The sequence below is a fragment of the Megalops cyprinoides genome, chromosome 7 (genome assembly GCF_013368585.1).
Source record: "Megalops cyprinoides isolate fMegCyp1 chromosome 7, fMegCyp1.pri, whole genome shotgun sequence".
Taxonomy (NCBI): domain Eukaryota; kingdom Metazoa; phylum Chordata; class Actinopteri; order Elopiformes; family Megalopidae; genus Megalops; species Megalops cyprinoides.
Genome location: NC_050589.1, coordinates 19,299,293 through 19,319,303, shown reverse-complemented (window position 1 = coordinate 19,319,303; position 20,011 = coordinate 19,299,293). Strand labels below are relative to the sequence as shown.

Below are 20,011 nucleotides of genomic sequence, written 5' to 3'. Positions count from 1 at the left end.
ATGTAAATACAAATGTTTGTCTATGCTTCAGTTTGAAAATGCTAATGATCGTTTAAACTATGTGTAATTTATAGTGAGTAATATTGTGATATGCCTCTACATCCTTTGGGCAATAATGATAATTGTTCTTCTCAGCTAACACAAAACATTTCCGGTTCCTTTTGTTAATGTGTCATATAACTTGTCCATAATGCGACGGGAACGTTGCAGCTATGGTTAATGATTCCGTACGATGTCAAAAGGGCCTTAACAGCTTCCACTTAAGGTTCCTGTTTGGTACTAATGCATAACTTTTCAACACAATACAACCAAATATATTGACCCGAGATATAACGTTATAAAAACTTTGGGTGAACCTTAATGAAACATTCCCAAAAGGGTCTAGAAACCACAGGTTGTTAGCTGGGTTTATCAGTCTAAATGCAGTACATTTTTGCTGCACTATTGTGCGTTTATGCGTTTATGTATATCCAGCCTTGCATCGGTAGAACGCATATACAACCTGCGAGTATTACTGAGTCTAGCAATTTCAGAGTGCAAACATTTACATGAAACTCATTGGCGTGTACGTAAGTCGAAGAAATATTTTTGAGGTTTGAAGTATCCCCCTCAACACCTTCCACCTTGCAACTTACGGAAGATACTGTATGTGTCAAACTGAATTGGAGACGCGCTCCTTAAAAGCACACTTACTTCTGTTTGTGCTCTGAAATGTTTGGAAAGGGTAAGGCGTGGTGAAAATAAGGAAGTTTGAATGACTGCGCTCAGATAAAACAAGCGCTTTCGCTCTATGAACAGGGAACAGGACAGGTGAGTCCCCGGTCTACGGCTTTGTAAGCGAGGCGCACTTGGAACTTCGAAAAGTTCTGTTCTATGGGTGAAGCTTTAAGAGATGCATGCCCCTGCCTGGTGACGCTTTGCAGCAGGCTGTTTGGCAGGGCAAAAGACGACGTGGGTGACAATGGGACCAACGAAAACGATGACAGCAGCCAGACTGGGAGTTCTGGGAAGAGGATTGAGGAGAGTAATGTGGCGTCTAGTCCCCGGTACACAACTAGCCCTAAACCCAGTGCGCTGTTGCCTCCTCAATCTGGGCAGAGCGCGATATACACGGCGGTGTGGTCATTCGAAGCACGGGCAAAAGAGGAATTATCGTTTCAAGAAGGAGACCTTTTCAAGGTTATCGACCGCTCGGGAGAGTGGTGGACAGCCTGTAAGGTAGACCGAAATGGACAGACTCTGGCAGAAGGGATTGTGCCCTACAATTACTTGGCGAGGGGACATTCAGACGAGGCGCAACCGTGAGTATTTCACCTGTTGAAAAGTAAATGTTCACTTTGTTAAGTCGGATCCTCCATACGCAATACGAGAAAACTGAGAATTCTGTTTAAGGGAAGTGTTATGTTATTGAGAAACGCCTTGCTGAGACCGACTGAAAGTATTCTACGTATTTCTACGTATTATGTGACAAAAGCTGTCGTGAGCTACAGCTTTGACGTTCTCGAGTCTGTCCTTAGTAGAACAGGCCGCTACGTTTGAACTTCTCATTTAGTCCCTTCTTCTTCATGATTGTGGAAGTTTCTCATTGCTAATGTTGAAAAGAGAATTGGGTATGATGCAATTTGCGAAATTTCGCAAACCAGTACAACGCATGCGGTCACCTTGTCAAAGTACCACATGTTGAGCAGTCAGTGCCTTTAGTTGACATGTTAAATGTGTGATCATGGACTTAACAGCCTAGCATTATTATCTGTACTCTGCACAGCCAACCACAGATTTAAACGTACTTTCATAAATATTAACTAGTATTAACTATACATTAATATTAAATATTAATTTGTAATGTTTGTTCAATGTAATAATTTATCAGAGCCTGTGACAAGATTTATATTGCCATTTATTTTACCACAGTAGAGACTTGCATGTCACTAGGCCACTATAGAGTGAACAGACATTTTAACAGACTGTTTCTCTGTTTGTTGAATGGTATACAGGTGGTACTTTGGGAAAATGAATCGGTTTGAAGCCTCAAGCCACCTCTTGGCCCCAGAGAACAGTGAAGGAGCATTCCTGATACGACTCAGTGAGAAAGACGATGTGGGCTATGTGTTATCAGGTGCGTGTGCGGCTTGCATTCTTACAAGCACCCGTATTCTCCTAAGTGCCCCATCATCTTGTTTGAAGAAGTATATTATATATGACCGCTGACTTTGTGAAAGTCAAAAGACAATGGCTTCCATCAGGGCTCACATTGAGACCTGTCTGGTCAAGGTCCAAGGGGTAGTTTGGAGTGAATGAGGGACCTCAGGAGATTACAACACGCTTATTGATCTGATTCCATCATGAATCAGTTCCCAAGGGTATTAAAAATGTAAATTTATCTCAACTAATAAACAGGGCAGCAGGATTCCATTCCTTGAGAGTCATCAACTTGATGGCTGAAACCGGCTTCAAGGCTGGTTCTCTCCAGTTCCTTTTATACTCTGTTATCTGTATGTAAATGCACTCCTGACTCTTCCATGCTACACAAACCCATTTCCCCCATGTTTTTGTCATTAAACCATTCCAGTTCTGTGTTGGTCTCTCTCCCTCTCCATGCGTGTTGCTTATATTGAACTTCCCTTTGTGGTTTAGTCAAACCATCTAAAGTAGAGTTACAAAGGACAGGTACCACTCACCCTCGGTACATTTCCAGTTTAACATTACAGCAGTACCACAAATCAGACCACATGTTGCTCTTCTTCCCTCTACCTGTATTTCACTGAATCAGACATTGGGTGCATTTGATGAATTACCTGTATCTCTGTCTAAGTGCAAACCTATTATTTCTCCTTGGCCCTTTTCCTAAGTTATTACTCTCCTTCCAGTGAAAGCTGTCAATGCTTATGTTGTGTAGTTGATAGCATTTGTCATTACTCTATCCTAGTGCCATTTATCAAGCCTTCTTGTTCAGGTAGCAATAAGGAGTGTTGTTAGGCTTCAATATCTTGAGGTGTACATCAAACAGAATATTTGGTAAAATGGAGGAGACAGAATTTGGGAAGCTGAGTTCACAGTTCTGGTGCTTACCCCTTGCAGTTAAGTCTGAAAATAGAGTGAAACACTTCAGAATCCACAAGACAGAGGAAGAGTTCTACGTGGACCAGAGTAAAAGATTCACCAGTCTGGTGGACCTGGTGGAGCACTTCAAGATACACCCCTTAGCCTCTGTGGAGAGGTTAGGGGAGGCGTGTGCAAGGGTGAGTCAGGATCGGCAATAGCAGAACTTTCAACCTAAAAGAGGGAAGTGGTTTAATCTGCAGCGGCAGTGGGCATCACCTTGGAGGTTGGATCCTTTTTTTTAGCAATGCTGTTAATGCTTGTGGGTTTTAGGCATTACATGCCAATACAAGAGGGCTAGACCATTGGGTCAGAGGGTCAGAATGTTTAATATTATTTGTTTAGATATAATCTAGGCCTAATTTAGTAGGATATAAAGTTACTTAATATCATCCTTATATCATGCGCCTGTGAAGCATGTCATTTCTTTGGGGGAGAAGTACATATTGCCTGCTAACAAAGCCAGCCTTAGGATGAACATTAAAAGATGGGTTTTACCACCAGTCATTTGTAAAATGTTATTTTTAAGATTGTTTTTCCTCCAGAGCTGTTGGGTTGTTTGTTTTCATGTTAGACAACAAATATAATGTGGATGTTGTGTTTGCATTCTGTAGTGGATTACTTGATTTCTTTCAGTTATGTGCTTTATGCAGTTCTTTCTTAGCTAGCAAGCAAGCTACTGGTAAAGTAATTTTAGGGGTAGAGTGATTTATTTAAAGTGGTTACCTAGAATCCAACCAACCTTAAGGCTCACAGCTGTGAGTTTTGACAAGTTTGAAAGTGGCTGGTGCGTACTTTCCCCAATCACGCTAAATTTTCTCTTGTTCATGCACATATACATAGAACATTTGTCAGTGATGACGAGGCAGGACTATGTACACTGTTTTGGGTTTGGTGTCAAAATAAAGAGGCTCAGGTTTAGGGCAGTTTCAGGCTTAAAATTCATACCTGATCCATACTCTAAATTCTGTCAGCAGTCCTTGAGTGGTCCAGCTGCTGCAGGATGGCATGTGGTGCATGTATGATCAAGCATCAGTGTAGACAAAAGGAGTTGGGTTAATGCATTGTGCAAAATGGTGTAATTCTGGGCTGTGTGTTGTGTGAGTGTGTGTTTGTGCGCGAGTGATGTGTGTGTGTTTGCTCTTAACAGAAAGAGCCACAGCCTCAGGACCTCTCTCACTCCACAGTGGATGAGTGGGAGCTTCCCAAAGAGGAGTTCACCCTGGGGGAGCAGTTGGGCAGTGGCTACTTCGCTGATGTGCACAAAGGGATGTGGAAGAACCAAATCAACGTAGCCATTAAGGTCCTGAAAAATAATGGTAAGCACTGAGCAATGTGAATGTGACAGAGCAGTGAAAAACATTCTAAACTTCTGAAGCCACTGGCACTGTGGGTGTGTAGGCCACTGGAATTGTGTTGTGTTGAAGTCCTTTCGAAGGTGTTGACCACTGAGTGTGTTGACATAGATCAGTATCCTAACCAATGAGTTGAGCTTACAAAAACGGTCTTGAAGTAACTGAGACATTGTGATACTGAATGTTGTGGATCCAGCATGAACATAGTGTCAGTTTCTCACACACACACACACACACACATATTACACCATTTTGCAGAATGCATTAACCCAACTCTTGTAGTTGGTTTCACTTTAGGATTTGATAGTTCAAGCAGTGGGCATTGTTTGGAGAAATGTAACAACTTCATTTTCCTGTTTGAGAAAAAAAGATTATTCAAGTGTTGGCAATGCCCTTGAATGGAAGCTGAGCAAATTTAGCCAATGGTGACTGTTCAGCCATTACTTATAATAAGGCCAGTGGGTCTTGCACAGGATTTTTTTGAAAAAAAATTCTGTAACTCCTGTTTCTTATGCACCTAATACTTGAAATACTTCTCTAAAAAAGCTGCTTTGCCTTAAAAATGGTAGTTTATTATGTATATCTATTTAGAGCTTAAAATGGATTTCAGTCACAGTAATAGTAGTCAGCAGATGTTTAGAAACCAACTACAGCAAAAGTGTTCATTCAGAATATGCTCTGATTCCTTGGATTCCTTTCAGACTCAGGTCATAAATGTGGAAAAATTATTGCTAATCAATGCTGTCAATTGTCATTATATATGACAGTGTCTGGTTGTAGTTGCAAATTGGTTGCTACCTTTGAACCTATTTCATTTCTTCTTTTCTGTTGAAATTCCAGGCCAGTTTACATATTTACCATCCAAGTCATCACACAAACCAAGGCGGTATTTTTAACTGATGCGTCAGAAAAGAACAGGGCTTGGTCTCTGAGTACATGACGTATTCAAAGAACCAGAGAGACATATCTCTTAAAAAATGCTGCTTCCCCAGTCTGACAAGTTCTGACCCCAATTGCTGGCATGCAGAAAACATCACAAGTATTTACACAATTGACAGTGGTGACGGTCTTAAAGATGGGGCATCTTTTCAGTGGAGTGGTAGACAAACATGGGTTATCCTCAGCTTGTTAAATGAAAGCTCACAAACCTGTCATTTTACACAAACTCCCACCTGCTGGTCCATAGTCCTCCTCAACAAACTTAATCCATTGATTACCAAAACAATAAAAGATACAATCTGAGGGACATTTTAAGAGGAAAACCTTCAGTCCCACCCTGATAGTGGTAATCTCAGACTTATATGTTGTCAGGTATTGACTTGTATCACCTGGTAAGCAAGTAAGTGCTGGGAAAGTGGCACAGACAGCTATTCAGTGTAATAGATTTATGGTTTCACCCTGTTCCTGGTTCCTTCTTGTAGATTGGCACATATTTGGTGTGTCAGTGGGTATCTATTTGCACTGCCAATTTGACTTACTGTCAGCTTATCTTGCTACCAAAACAAATATCTGGTAGGTGCTTTGACGCTCAACAACTGCTGTGAGTTCCCTCCTTGCTGGAGAGCCCTGTAGGGCTCTGAAGTGTTGCTGAGAGTACAGTACTGGGGCTGAACACCAATGAATCACTGCCTCAATGCCTGGACCATTTTGATTATAGAGCAGAAAGCCTATTTGCATTGTGGGGAGTTCGAGTTTGATAGAGTCTCCAAATGTTTGGTTTTAGTAGCTTGTGCTCTCACAAATTACTGTGTCAAGGCATTGCAGTTTGCATTGCTGTTTGGGTAATTGTTACTCAGTGTGCAAGGCCATTAGGTTTGAATTGTGCATGCCCCTGTGTGTCTGACCCTGCATGTTTGGCCTCTCCCCCTCTGTTCAGACTCTCTGAACCACAGGGAGTTCCTGCTGGAGACTCAGATCCTGAAGAACCTGCGGCACAGACACCTGATCACGCTCTTTGCTATTTGCAGCTCCTCACCCCCCTACTACATTGTCACTGAGCTCATGGAAAAGGGCAACCTTCTCAGCTTCCTGCGAGGTCAGTCCAGACCACCTTCCCATAATGCCGTCCTTCTGTCGCTCAGACCTTGCTTTGCAGAATCCCCCAATCCCCTGCTTAGGTGCAGTGGACATAGGGATGTGAGATAAAAAGAAAATGGATTTTAACCAGGATATTTCAGTTCAAATTTGACACATTTTTTCCTTATTTCTCTCATGACACAACTGGAATTTGAACACAATGTGCACAATGTGCATTTTTTCTTGTTCAGTGTCTGTTACCCAATATATTCTGTGCTATTCAACCTTCCTTCTTTTTCTGTCAGTTGCATTGTTCATTGTCTGCTGCAGTCAAGGAAGCTAAGGAATAGTGTAATGCAAGTTAAAAACAATCTAACTTGTAAAAGACAAAAGAATTCGGGAAGGAAAATCACCCTGTCAGTGTTGAATATCAGGAGAATGAGGCTGGGGGGAGTACAGTGCATTGTGTGGGCTCGTACCTACATTAGCATAAACTCCTTCATTGATGGGTACATGTTTTTACTCATACAACAGGCCCAGAGGGGCAGAACCTGGAACTAATCTGTCTGGCCGAGATGGCTGGCCATGTGGCTGATGGGATGGCCTACCTGGAATCCCAAAAAAGCATCCACAGGGACCTGGCAGCCCGGAATGTTTTGGTCAGCGAGAACTACGTCTGCAAAGTGGCTGATTTTGGACTGGCTCGAATTATAAAGGTCATTCTTGGTGATGCTTTTTGCTTGCAGCGTAGTTTTACTCTGTGTCTGCAGGTCCTGATCAGTACAAAAACCCTTGACCGAGGTACTCCAAATATATGAGTTAATGCAGCATTACATAGAAAACTGTAAATGGCATAAACTCAGAAGGCAGCAGTCTAAACACTCCTGATGAGTGCTGTTTATTTTGTGACTAAGCTGAACCCACAATAGTTACATACATGGTACATACACGGTCCTGTCTGATTACCACTGACACATGTTACATGTGTATGTGTATGAAAGAGAGATAACGGTCAAGTGCTTGAGGGAAAATATCTGCCGGTCGCTCCTTAATTTTGTCAAAATGCACTGCTGTGAGGTTCCAAAAACTCCAGCCCCAGTATAAACATGGTTGCTAGGTAATCCACTCTTTCAAAATTAGATTACTTGCAAATGGTGTGTATAAAGCACATCACTCAGAAAGTCACTTCAACACATCAGCTTCAGAATACAAACACAATATTTACACTTGTGGGCTAACGTGAAAAGAAAACAGCCCAACAGCTTAAGAGGAAAGAATTCACCTCGTACTGGTGAATGCTGGTAAAATCCATCCTTGCTTTAACATTAATCCTGCAGCTAGCTTCTAAACTGGACCTGGTTTCCAAACTGACAGTTTATTGATTTGGTTCACTATTGGAGTATACTCTGCCAATAAGAGCTTTCATTTTATGGTCTTGGCATCCATTTTACTTACTAGTTGCACTGATAGCTTCCTTTTTCCCCCAAAAAATGATGTCACAGAGGCATGACATTAAGATTATATTATTAAATTTAATAGGCCCAGAACACACAAAATGATGTAAAGTATTGGAAGATGGAAGAACACCTGATCCTGACCCAAGCCTGAGTGTTGGTCTTAATAAATCCACCCGCCCCAAGGTTAACAACTTGTGTGGGGTCCTGTCAGACTCAAGTCAGGTGTCAGACCTCTACTGTAAACACCATCTCCAGTCTTTATAATAGCATACATTGATAGCTGTCCATGGCTGCTGTCCATGAGGAAATTCAGATCCAAAAAAAAAAAAAGGGAACCCCATATCTACATGGAAGCATGTCATTATGTTCAGCTGGAGTCCAAGGCCTGGGTTTTCAGAATAACTGACACCCTTGCAAATTTTTTTCCTCACTTTGCAGCTGTAAATTTCAGCAGCAGGCAGTTAGTGGTGGACCGGATATTTAATTGCAGTTTATTTTACACCTCTGGTTGTTAGCTGTTAGCAGCTCTGGTAGCACATTTCATTTTCCTTTCTGTGTTTACATCATCACAGTTCTGAGTATAAACACTGAAGGAAGTAACAGTCACACGGCTTGCCTCTACCCACATCTTATTGTAAGAATACCAGCACTGGTAACACTAGGGGGTTGAGCTAATACAGATCAGCAGATCAAAAAAGATCAAAACCAGCTGAAACCTGAACTTAGCTGGGCAACTTTTTTGCTGCTGAAAAGGGTAACACCAATCAAACTCTCACCTACTCAAGTTGTCATTTTCAAAGTCTTCTGAATGGTTCTCACCCACATGTCTGTGTCTGTGTGTGTGGGTGTGTAGGTATAATATACACATATACATATAATTTTTTTAAAGTATTGATGTGAAACCACAGATGGAATTTAAATTAATGTCAGTGGAATGGAGTAAACTGGTGATTAAGGTCTCTTAATAATAAAATAAGGGCTGAGATATTATTCATTACAAATTTCCCCTTTGAATGTTTTTATTGATGGCAGATTGAAATGCATAAATAAAAGCCTCTTTCATCAGGAAGAATTGGCCTTGGTAGAGGGGAGTAAGTGGGTAAATTGTAGGAGAAAATCAATAAATTATTTTCAGTAACAACTCCATGCTTGCCTGCTTTCCACTGCATTACCCAGCTTTAGTAAATCATCATCAGCACTATGTAAAGATGGATGCAGCTTTTGTGACACAGCACATTCCTGGAATGCCTGTTTTAAACTGGACTCCAGAATTGAGTTATATTTTCCAATTGAATCAATGCTATAAGCAGCAGTTACATTCCCAATACTGGATTAAAAGCAGTGCTTTCACAAAAAATGATGATAAATATGCATATATGACAAATATTGAAAAGATATTAATATTGTGCAAATATTGTTTATTTATTTAATTCTGTGAGCTCCCCCTTACAGAATAAAAACAGTAAGTGAAAATAAGGCAACACAGCAAACTGAAGGAAAGGCCTCCAGTGGGGTGAAAATGCTTTTCTAGACTTTTTATTTTTACACTCGTTGCTTTTTCTGGCTTCTGTCTCTCTCATCCTAAATCAGTGCACAATGGCAGAATTTTTACAAATGCTGTAATTTCAGATTGTTGTGAAACAGGGACCTCTTGTGTTGTGAATTTTGCTTTTGAATGCTGAATGTTATAAGTTGTGTAGCAGTGTTGTACTGAATTGGTAGACATCATTCTGCATGAATGTGAATTCTAAGACATGTGCATAATATGCATAATAACAATTCCAGTCTGTTCTAATGTATAGGAGCCATTTTACACAACTGACGACAGGAAGATTCCATACAAGTGGTCTGCCCCAGAGGCCATCAGCCATGGACGCTTCTCCAATAAGTCAGACGTCTGGTCTTTCGGGGTTCTGCTCTACGAAATCTTCACCTATGGTGGAGCTCCTTATCCAGGTATGTCCAAAGCAACTGTGTTAACATGCATCGCTAGCAGGGTAACATTCTAAGAGAAGTTCTGTGACGGCCATTGATTACCTGTGTGATTGTCCTCAATGGTTGATCTTTCCTTTATTGTAGCCTACAGCAACAGCGAGGTGTACAAGCTGATCACAGCGGGCTACAGGATGCCTGCTCCCCCTAAATGCCCTGAGTACATTTACGAGATCATGCTGTCCTGCTGGTGTGACGATCCGGATGATCGCCCCGATTTCAGCCTTCTCAAATCGCAGCTAGAGAACATCAACAGCTATGAGCTGGAGTGGACCTGAAAATGCCTGCAGAGACAGTTCAGGCCACAGGGAGGCAGCAGAGAAAACAGAAGGATCTCCCTTTCAGGGATTAGAATGCCATTGGTGGGTGGGTTTTCATTTCCCACTTCATTCCATCTAACATGGCACGAGGTAGAATTATGTCATCAGTACGAACCATTCTGCCTGAACCTCTGACCTCAACGCCATATCATTCCCATCATCTGCTTATTATAATGATAGTTTGTGAGAATACTGCCAGCAATCATGAATGGAGCTCATAGCCATTTTACCTATATTATGACACTTCTCTTCTTCCAAAAAAGAACAGGTTACTCTGCTCTAACTTCATTCTGCTAATGATGATTCAAAACTGAAGTGAAAATGTTTTGATGTAAAAACAGTGATGTTTTAGAAGCGTTTCTAACAAAACTTTCAGTAAAATGGTATGTTGCAAATGTAATGTGTTGTAAATATTTTCTATGATTTTGGTATAAATGTAATAGAATATTTTTGTAATACGCATTGTCACCAAATATGTTTGCTTAATAAAAATGAGTATTGACAGTTTTTGACAGGGCTTGTATGACACTGTTTTTTTTTTTTTTTTTTTTTTTTTGTAAAGGCAGCAGTGATATGTAGATGTAGCATTAAGAAGAAGTGCTTGTAACCCAAACGTTGTTGGTTTGAGTCCCAAGTGGGCCAGTTGTGTTGTACCTGTAGGCAGGGCACTTAATCATATTTATCTTATCTAAGTGAAAAAAGACTCAAACAACACTGTTAAAAACCAGCTGTAAAGCTTTTATATATGGAAAGCAGCATTGAAACCAGAATAATCCGTAGCTACAGCTAAATAATGGTTAATTTCCTCAACCCCACATAACCCACTGTACTTTTGCAATAGCCTGCTAGTTCTTGAAAAGTGGGGCAGGGGTTTTGAAGTCAGAACTGGCAGTCCTTCTGTCCCTCTCAGAATAAGCGTGGGGTGCTAGTTCTTGTCACTGCTCTTTAAAATCTTAGCAACCACCCTCTGTGTCAATAAATACCCTTCAGCTGAATGTCTTTGGCATAAACGCTATTACTTGAAAGGTTTGTCTGTCATAGATTCTATAAGACAAAAAAGATTTCAGGTAAAAAAAAATACTTTCTCAAAAATACTCGTCAGCATTAGCTCAAGTTGCTCTACTAATCAGGGAGCGAGAATAAACGCTGATGATACAATTTTCAGGATTCAATTTTTATTTATAGAATAAAATTAGTAGAATCTGCAGGACACAGCCTGTAACTGCTACGTGCTAACTGATGCTGAAGTGGCTTTTATCAAGACGATGTTGCGTTTGTTTTCCACTAGGTGGCGCTGCTGTTAAATAACGTGAATCTATTGACATGCCAGTCACACTTTGGTTTCATAAATATATTAGAGTATACAAATTTAAAAACTTCACAAGTGAAGTGCCCACAAAAACAGACATCTCATGCTGTCACATGCAAATCATAAATAACTCTCCTGAAGGTCACCAGTTCCTGTTAAGCAGAGCTCTTTAGGCAGACATTTGGCCTTGTTTTTGAATGACAATATTGAAACTGCAGTGATCCACCTCCATGTTTCACAAATCCACCACCACTTGGTTGAAATTCTACATTTTATTTCATGTCAATTAATCTTCCCCAACAAATGACCTCTTCTGCTTAACATGATCAGCAGTGAAAGATTACTGTGGGCAGCAGAAATGATTGCACTGATACTACATTCCCGTAATTTCATTAGAGGGAACTTGGCAGCATTTCTTGTCCTTTGGCTATGCTTTATTTACCAGGATACGTGACAGGACAGAAGTTGCATATGGCACAAGACCAGGTTCCTAGCTGCCCAACACCGTTATGAGAAAGCACAAATGCTGCTTTATCTCTCCTCGGGAAATGGGTCAACTCTGCTAGAGCTTGCACGGTGGTGAAAACATCTGCCCTAAATACCACTGTCATCCCTGCACATGCTGTAGTTGTGAAGCACCCACAAATGGTTCTGTCTGGTCATGTCCTGGCACACCAGCAAGCAGGGGCTATACCGCTGGACCCTGTTTGCACAGCCCACATCCCAAAAACTTTCCATTTCAAAAATGACGAGTTGTCAAAGATACGTGAGAGCTCGGACAGGCTCCGCAATGATGACACACCAGTTTTTTACATAGCCAAGGAGTCAGTCCAAAATAAATGTGCGTGCATCCTTGCCACCCCTCCTCACTCGCTTCTGTTCCCAGGGTTTGTTACGCTTGGTCAGCGGGGGGTTGGCAGGATTAATGCGAATGACATTAAAAAGAAATGTATGAGGCTCTGGTTTCCCCGTGCTCAAAGTTATTTTTGCCACAGGCATTTATGGTACGGTTCATAACAGTTCGCAGTGCTGCCGCAGATGACGGCGCCACCTTGTCCTTTTGTTTCCATGCAGTGCATATGGTTTCATAACACATATGAGCTTTCGACATACAATCAAAAGCTTAACCCATGTGGGCAACGCTCCATTAGAAGATGGCAGCCACTTGGCAGCCATTGTCCTCTTGTGCTGGAAATGGTCAACACTTTCTAACCTCAAGTCTTCATAATTCCTGTCTGATTCCTTGTTGATAAACCTCCACATGACACTGCCCTCGGCACAGCGACATCCCTACAGGCGAGGTGGTGCCACAGGCTCCCAGCTGCCTGGAGGTGGAGGTGGGCAGGGCTAAGGAATTCCCCTTCTTCTCCTCTCTCACCCCGTGGAAACTTCTCACCTTTGTGCAGGGTAACCTTTGCTCCGAATGGTAAAGCCAAGAGAGCTGGTCTAGGCACGCTCACCAGAACCTGCTGCTGGGAATTCCACAACAACGCTGAACATTATGGCAGGCACTCTCTTTCATCCTCTCCTTTTTTTTAGGATTCAGTTTCAGCCTCTCAGGAAATCTAGGTCACGGCAGCTTATTGTAAAGCGGGAAATTACGGTCTTGACACTTGCATCCAATGGCACACCTTGATGTTTAGATGCAGAGGCATGGTTACAGACGTACAGGGAGGAACGAGCAGTCACATAAACTGAATAAGAGAAAGATTTAGAGCTCTCTGTGCTGTTGTTTCTTTTTTAGTTTTAAATTGTCAAAACACAGCCTTAACAGTATAATAAAAGTTTTGTTATTTTTAAATTACTGTCATAAATTAGTCATTTTGTGCGTCTACCCAAATAATTGGCACCACAGAGGTGTATTTGTTCTAATGGTTCTGCAGTTTAATAGAGTCCTGTCAAGGGGAGTCAGCCACCTGTTTCAGGCCAAAAGAGATGGGGAAACGCTGTGACCCCACGAACCAATCAGTCTCAGACACGTTTGGCTTCTAATGCATTGCAGGAGGTCCTACTGAGACAAACACACAATGCTGTTATCTGAGGGCAAGACACGTTGCCCTTGGGGGCGGAGGAGGGGGGGTGTGGTGCTGTGGGGTTTTGGATAAAGGTCTGAGGTCAAAGTCTAGAGAAGTGCACCAGCATACTGCTTACATACACGGAATCATCAGAGAATCTTCTAGGCAGGCTTCACTTGTGTATCCTGAGACCTTATTATTTCTCTCTCACCTTTCAGAATGATGTATACCTTAAAACTCCCTCCTTTGTGTTTAACAAGTCGAACAGTCACTCTGCAATTTCACATGAACAGAGAATAGGCGCTAATAAACATCTACAAGGGTGTACATGTGTTACACACACACACACACACACACACACAAACACACACAATAATGAAAGACTCTTAATATATGTCTTCTGTATCGTGTGGCTACTGTTATCAGCAGTAAACAGGACTAGTAACACAGCTGGGTTTACTGGGTAGCTGGAGGCATCTTAGACCCTGGGGCTGGCCTGCCCAGCTCCTTAATATGTTACTAAGATCCCTCCCTGAAGGTCAGGTGGGCGGCAGTTCATCTCCTCAGCCAATCAAGAAAATCTATCCCATGTCTTGTTCCACCAAGAGACACATGATAAACACTCTTGTTTGAAGTTCCAGTCTGTAGGAGGGGATATATCCTATATCCTGTGGTTTTCTTCCTCTGTTCTTTTGCATTGTTTTATTTGCATTGTTCACATGCACAAGGAGCATAAGGAATTGCATTAATATGGTTCTGCTCAGAAGAATGGTGTAATGCCAAAAGAGGAAATTTCACTACAGAACAGAACATAGACAGAGAAAACAAGAGAGGGAATTAAAGGTAAGCATTTCCTGTGCAGTTGCTGGTCATGTTAGTCGTAAAAGTGTCTGAGTTAGCGCAAAACCACACTGAATCATTTTTCCTGAAGGCTCTTTCCGAATCATGACGGCTATGCCACAGTTTCTTTGCAGTTTTGCAATACAGTACTTCATAGAATGGACTTTTGGAAAAACAGGTTGGTACGGTATCTGAAGATGAACTGCATGGTGTCAATTCACATAAATGGGAGTGGCGTTAAGTAACTCTGCTCCTGGCCTTTGGAATGCAGGATTGCTTCACGCGTAGGAACAAATTGGCATTAAACAAGGCTGTGTGTACGTGTGCTAAGACACAGAAGTGAAAATGCTCGGTAACCAGCTCCGGCATTTCACACAGTTCCTGACTCTGCACCCCACTGTGCAGCCAACTTGAAAGAGGACCAGACTCCTGCAGGAGCCACGGGGGCAACAGATCCCTGAGCTACGCTGCTGAGAGGACACCAAAAAGGCTCCTCGGTGTACAACTCCTGACACCAGATCTGCTTAGGGTATTTTTATTCCCTTCTCTTATGATGTTGCCAGTTTGTGACGCTATCATACTAAAGATCTCTGCACTCAGTTCTGACAAGCTGACAGTCAAGTACACCCAGAGAGCTACTGATAAGGTATTTCTCAAAGAGGGTTAGGAATGCAAGACTAGATTTCAAGAATGAAATATTTTTGCTTTTTTACTACATGCATCCACCCACCATAACATTTTGTCTAGGGTGTCATTAACCTCTTACATGGTACATGGTAGTATACAGGTGGTAGGACAGGTTTTACAACAGGAAATATAACTTTTGTACGTTATTATTTGCTTTATTATTAGTTGTAGTAGTGGTATTGTTGACTAAAATAATATTTATATAAATTCAAGCCACTACATGTTAAAACAGTCATAATTCTGATTCTGGTGAACAACCATTTTTGCAAAACTAAATGTTGAAAAAACAGGGTGGTTAGGGCTAAAAAATTACATGGGTCATTAGAGAGACACAAACAAGGCAGGCAAACTGAGGGCATTAAATGAAGCATGACTGGTTAACAGCTAGAAACCATGGAGGGGGAAAATTACTCTTAAAAGAGGTGCTTAGAGTGTCACTTATGGATGTGGAAATCTAATGTGGGGCCTTTGAGGATGATCAGTCGACATGACAGTCCCAGTTAAGACCAGCAAAATGTGTCACAGAATGTGTGTCAAATGTAAAAAGCTAAAAAAAAAATCACATCACCATTGGGAAAGGCTCCTGCTAAGCCAGCACATCATGCAATGAACTGTAATATGGGACACGTAGCCTAGCTTAAACCTGTAGTTATCAATTTAGAAGCTGTAGAAGACATGGTGTTTTGCACGACAGCCTGTTGCCAGCAAGCATGCATAACAGCAAAGGAAAATGATGGACCTTTGCTCTACAAATACTACATACATTTCAGTTACGTGAGATACATGGTTGTGCAATATGAGGTCTTTCCAGGCACAGAAAAAAGTCATTAACAAAAACAAGTGAATTTGACCTCAGGCCCAACAAATCCAATTACAGGAGTTATTCTCATATTGAAAAGCCTGTTGCACAGCAGGACTTGGGCAGGTTTGAGTGATTGCTCTACTTCACACGGATGTGGCCTGATCTACCAGCAAGCTGCCTCCATGAGAGATACACTTGCTTACTGAAATTTTATCAGTTTTATCTTGTGGACTGTCTGGGTCAGTTCAAGCGTCCAGTTCAGTTCAGCTTACACTGCACTGAGGATGGATCATATTTTAAACAAAACTGTTTGTTTTGCTGCTAAATTTAGAAGTGCAGAGGTCTTGGCTGATTTGAAAGTTTAAGCCAACAAAATGTTCTCAGCTTATCACATGATGGAACTAAAAAAAAAACTCAAATACCACAAATCAACATTCCTGTGTGTGTTTTGGGATGCTGTCAGTGATGTGTCAGTTGAGACCTGTGGCCAGGGCACATGTGGGCAGTTAAAGGCAAAGGACACTATTGTCCACTGAGTCCAGATCTAATCACCTCATAAATGCTACAGCAATCCCTCTTCTTTACAGCAGCAGGAATGGATATGCTGATCTGAGGCACATTTATTGAATTAGTAGTATCACCTTTATTCATGCTTACCTCTCTGTTCACCAAAGGCTCATCTCTGTTGACTATCTTCCTAAACTGTCTCTCGCCTGCTGAGACAAGAGGCTGCTTTAAGCACTTAATTCTCACATTTCATACTGTTGACCTTTCAAAATTCCTGCATCCTGGTCCTGCCTTTTATATTAGAAACATGAAGTCTCTTTATTGGCTTTCATTGTCTTTTCAAGACACACTTGCTGAACAAAACACCTCTGCATTCCCACAATGTCCGATCTGTCATCTGTTTAAATGACTTTACTCGCCTTTTGAATGGTACTTATCGGGCCCTAATCTGCCTAAAGAGTAATTATGAAAATAATTAATTGAATTGAATTACTAGGTTGTTCATTTCAAAGCTCTTTGCCTTAGCCTTATTTACCAGGACAATGAAACCAACTGTTGGAGTTGTTTTCAAATATACTCTATGAGTAGTATGAACATTTACTTATAGAATACATCTCCACCTGCTGTGTTAAGGAGAACCAACTGTCCCTCTGCTCAGGTGCAAATCTTGTTTTCTTTCCTAGCGCCTCATTTCTCTCCAGTGCGTCGGGCGAACTCGAACTCAAACTCAAACAATGACCAGCGTCAACTCTCCAGCATGTCTCGCTGCACTCAACCACTACAGAAGTAAGCTCTGCAATAGCTATTTTTAGGAACTCCGGTTTCAATGGTTTACTGTTTAACTAGGAACTCCAGGACAGGGGTTGTGTTCTTTATAACAGCTGTTACAAAACCATATTTCCAAACTCAGCAAGAAAGATAAAGCAACACTTTTTTGGCTGGAACACTGTGTTCCAAATTCCTGTTTTTTTCATTCTAGAAAGAAAGCAAGTCTGATTTGTTATCATACCATTAGCATTATGCAACTGGTTTAAACATAGATCTCTCAGCTCTGTGTGTTTTCTCATAATGTTCAAATATTAACATTCTCAAATAAAATTTTGACAGCTTAGTTTGAGAATAAGGTGAGGTGATCACCACTTACAAAACTGGCACACTCTCCAGATGTTCTCAGATATTATTAACCCGCTCTTTGAATTTACAGAATTATATTTCATTGCTACTTAATTTTGTCTTTGAGATTGTCTCAGGTTATTAATGTGTGTAAAAATGGTCCACGGTTTAAATATATAATTTTCCGTTTTGCTTAGACCTCAGCCCAACAACAATGAAACCTGTCAGTGGTCTTTCTCACCCAAAACAAAGACAAGTGACAGTCTGGGTGACCACATCCACATATCAAGGTATTAATGTTACAGAGATAGTTTTGTGCAGCACTATTTCATCTATCACAAAAAAACATACACTTACATACCTTCAAACCAAAATCTTTACTTTTAAGAAAGTAACATTAAGTATTGTTTCCACTCTGGATAGTGTCCACTTGCAATGACTTGAATATTTCAATAATGTAAATTGGTGTAGCCTTTCATTTTGGTATAGTCCTTTCACTGTGAAGAATATATCAAGTGCATTGAAGCAAGTATATTATGTATATGTGTGCATTAAATACGTTTGAACAGAAAAGGAGTTATATAAATGCTGTTCTTTTAGGCCATTCAGCACATTTATTCATCTGACACCCCCTCTCCTAACTTACTTCTCCTAGGTTTGCCAGTACTGATGGCCAGAGGATGGTGGGTCAGTGTGGTGTTAGGTAACCCCTCTCCTCCCTCACCTATTTCGAAACACCAGAGCCCAGCTGGCAGGGTGGTGAAGTAGCCCCCTACCCACACACACAGGCCAACCAGAGGAAGTGCTCTCCACTATGCACCATAGTGGGGATCTGTATGAGCAATGTGATTTGTGTTCTGCGCTGTACCTCTCTTGCTTCACACAGACAATGCAAAGAACCCTATGCACCCTTTCACAAGTGGAGGACAAGGTAAAAAATCCATGGAAAAGAGGAACTGCTACTCCCCCCCAGGGATCTCGTTCTAGCTCTTACTTTCCCTCCTTTGAAATTCCAGACCTTAGACTAGCTCCTTCCGCCGTGCACAATGCAGCAAAGAAAAAGTACATTTGCTTTTTCCCTTGGACTGTTGCCATGGTGTAGCTGGGAGGATTTCCATGCAGGCGTCCAATCAGAGCTGCTGCAGCCCTAAGAGGGCCTCTCTCTCCCCTTCCTTGGACCTGTTGCTGGGCTGAGGAGGGGCCAGTGGAGCAGAAAATACACAGAGTCAGCACTGTGAGGCGGCCATGCCATCCCCTCTGCCGAGTAGTGACCTGAAAAAACTGCACTTAAAGCACATTTAATTTTGAAATGACTCATTTCAAAATCCTGGGACGAACTCATTGCCCTCTTTGTTCTTTGTTTACATACCTCAGTTTTTTTTTTTATGCTTGTGTTTGTTCTGTCTGCAATGACTGAGTGCTAGCCCCACTCGTTTATATGAGAAATTCCATTTCATTGCCCCGTGCAATAATACTGACTTTCAGTTAGAGGTCCATTCATGACCTGAGTTCTGTTGCCATTTCTGTGTATTTCATGTTGAAACTTTTTTTCCTTTGACACAGTGAATTAACACCACAGTAACTAAGATTAGCAATTAATAGGGTGATGCTTTCTTAGACTCTTGTTTGCATACTTTAGATTAGCCAAAAATAAACTTCATTTCCTTCATGCCTATAACATCTCTTGACTGACAATGAATGAATAAAAGCCATCACAAGAATCCATTACAGTTACATTATTATATATATATTATATTGTATATTGCAAGCTTTTGTTTAAATGGCAGACAACTTTTTCCAAAATGTGCTCCTCAGTTATAACCAATCTGCTTAATAGGTTAACAGATATGCATTTTTTACATAAGGTGTCCAGGTGCATGTTTTTGCAAGGTGCAGGTGTTCAGATCTTTCACAGCAATTTGTCAAGGAGCTCAATGTGCTATTAGAACAAGGGAATGCTCACAGAGAACACTTTATTAGTCTCCCATCTGTTACTGATGGGTTGTTTTTACAAGGTTATATTCCAAGCCACTTCCAAATCCAAGGTATTGCCTTGCACTTTCTGTACACTTGAATCATAACTTTCAATCTGGCAAGCACCAGTGTTCCTTTCCGGTACAAACTGTCCTCCCTCCTACCACACTTCATACACAAAACAGATATCTGAAATGAAACATGACACCTTCAGTGCCGCACATGTTCAACTCATCATGACCAGCGTATTAATAAAGCACAGGCAATGGGCAAAAGCTTGGGCCTCCACAAGCTCAGACCCCACTACTCTGGGGCCATAGAGGAGCACACAGAATCAGACTGAATGCAGTTATCCACCCAGATTGCTTGGGTAACACCAACTATGTTGCAGCCCTCAGTTTCTGGAATATTACCGGTGCTTCATTTCAGCACACATGTGTACAAACACCTGCACACTTTCAAATACAATGGACCACTGAGTTCACTGTAGGGACCAATCCAGTGGTATGACTTCAATGGCTGTAG

General features: G+C 41.4%; 1 protein-coding gene and 1 long non-coding RNA gene across 2 annotated transcripts; both read left to right on the top strand.

The window, feature by feature from the left end:
• Window positions 1–791: 791 nt before the first annotated feature.
• Window positions 792–10,498, top strand: ptk6b (PTK6 protein tyrosine kinase 6b). The gene is made up of 8 exons (XM_036534216.1): window positions 792–1,301; window positions 1,995–2,116; window positions 3,079–3,239; window positions 4,250–4,418; window positions 6,331–6,489; window positions 7,005–7,186; window positions 9,730–9,883; window positions 10,007–10,498. The coding sequence occupies exons 1-8, from the start codon at window positions 874–876 to the stop codon at window positions 10,195–10,197; spliced, it is 1,566 nt and encodes a 521-aa protein (XP_036390109.1). The 5' UTR covers window positions 792–873; the 3' UTR covers window positions 10,198–10,498.
• Window positions 10,499–14,209: 3,711 nt separating this feature from the next.
• Window positions 14,210–19,218, top strand: LOC118781135. Its single transcript, XR_005005082.1, has 5 exons — window positions 14,210–14,406; window positions 14,782–14,932; window positions 17,083–17,185; window positions 17,710–17,802; window positions 18,168–19,218. It is a non-coding gene; the product is annotated as an uncharacterized LOC118781135 (long non-coding RNA).
• Window positions 19,219–20,011: the final 793 nt, after the last annotated feature.

What these genes read in the sequence shown, in the direction of transcription:
- ptk6b (XM_036534216.1), top strand. Translation starts at nt 874, where the DNA reads ATGGGTGAAGCTTTAAGAGATGCATGCCCCTGCCTGGTGACGCTTTGC. An exon ending in CCTTCTCAGCTTCCTGCGAG is followed by an intron (nt 6,490 to 7,004) that starts GTCAGTCCAGAC and finishes CTCATACAACAG; the next exon opens with GCCCAGAGGGGCAGAACCTG. An exon ending in TGGTGGAGCTCCTTATCCAG is followed by an intron (nt 9,884 to 10,006) that starts GTATGTCCAAAG and finishes CCTTTATTGTAG; the next exon opens with CCTACAGCAACAGCGAGGTG.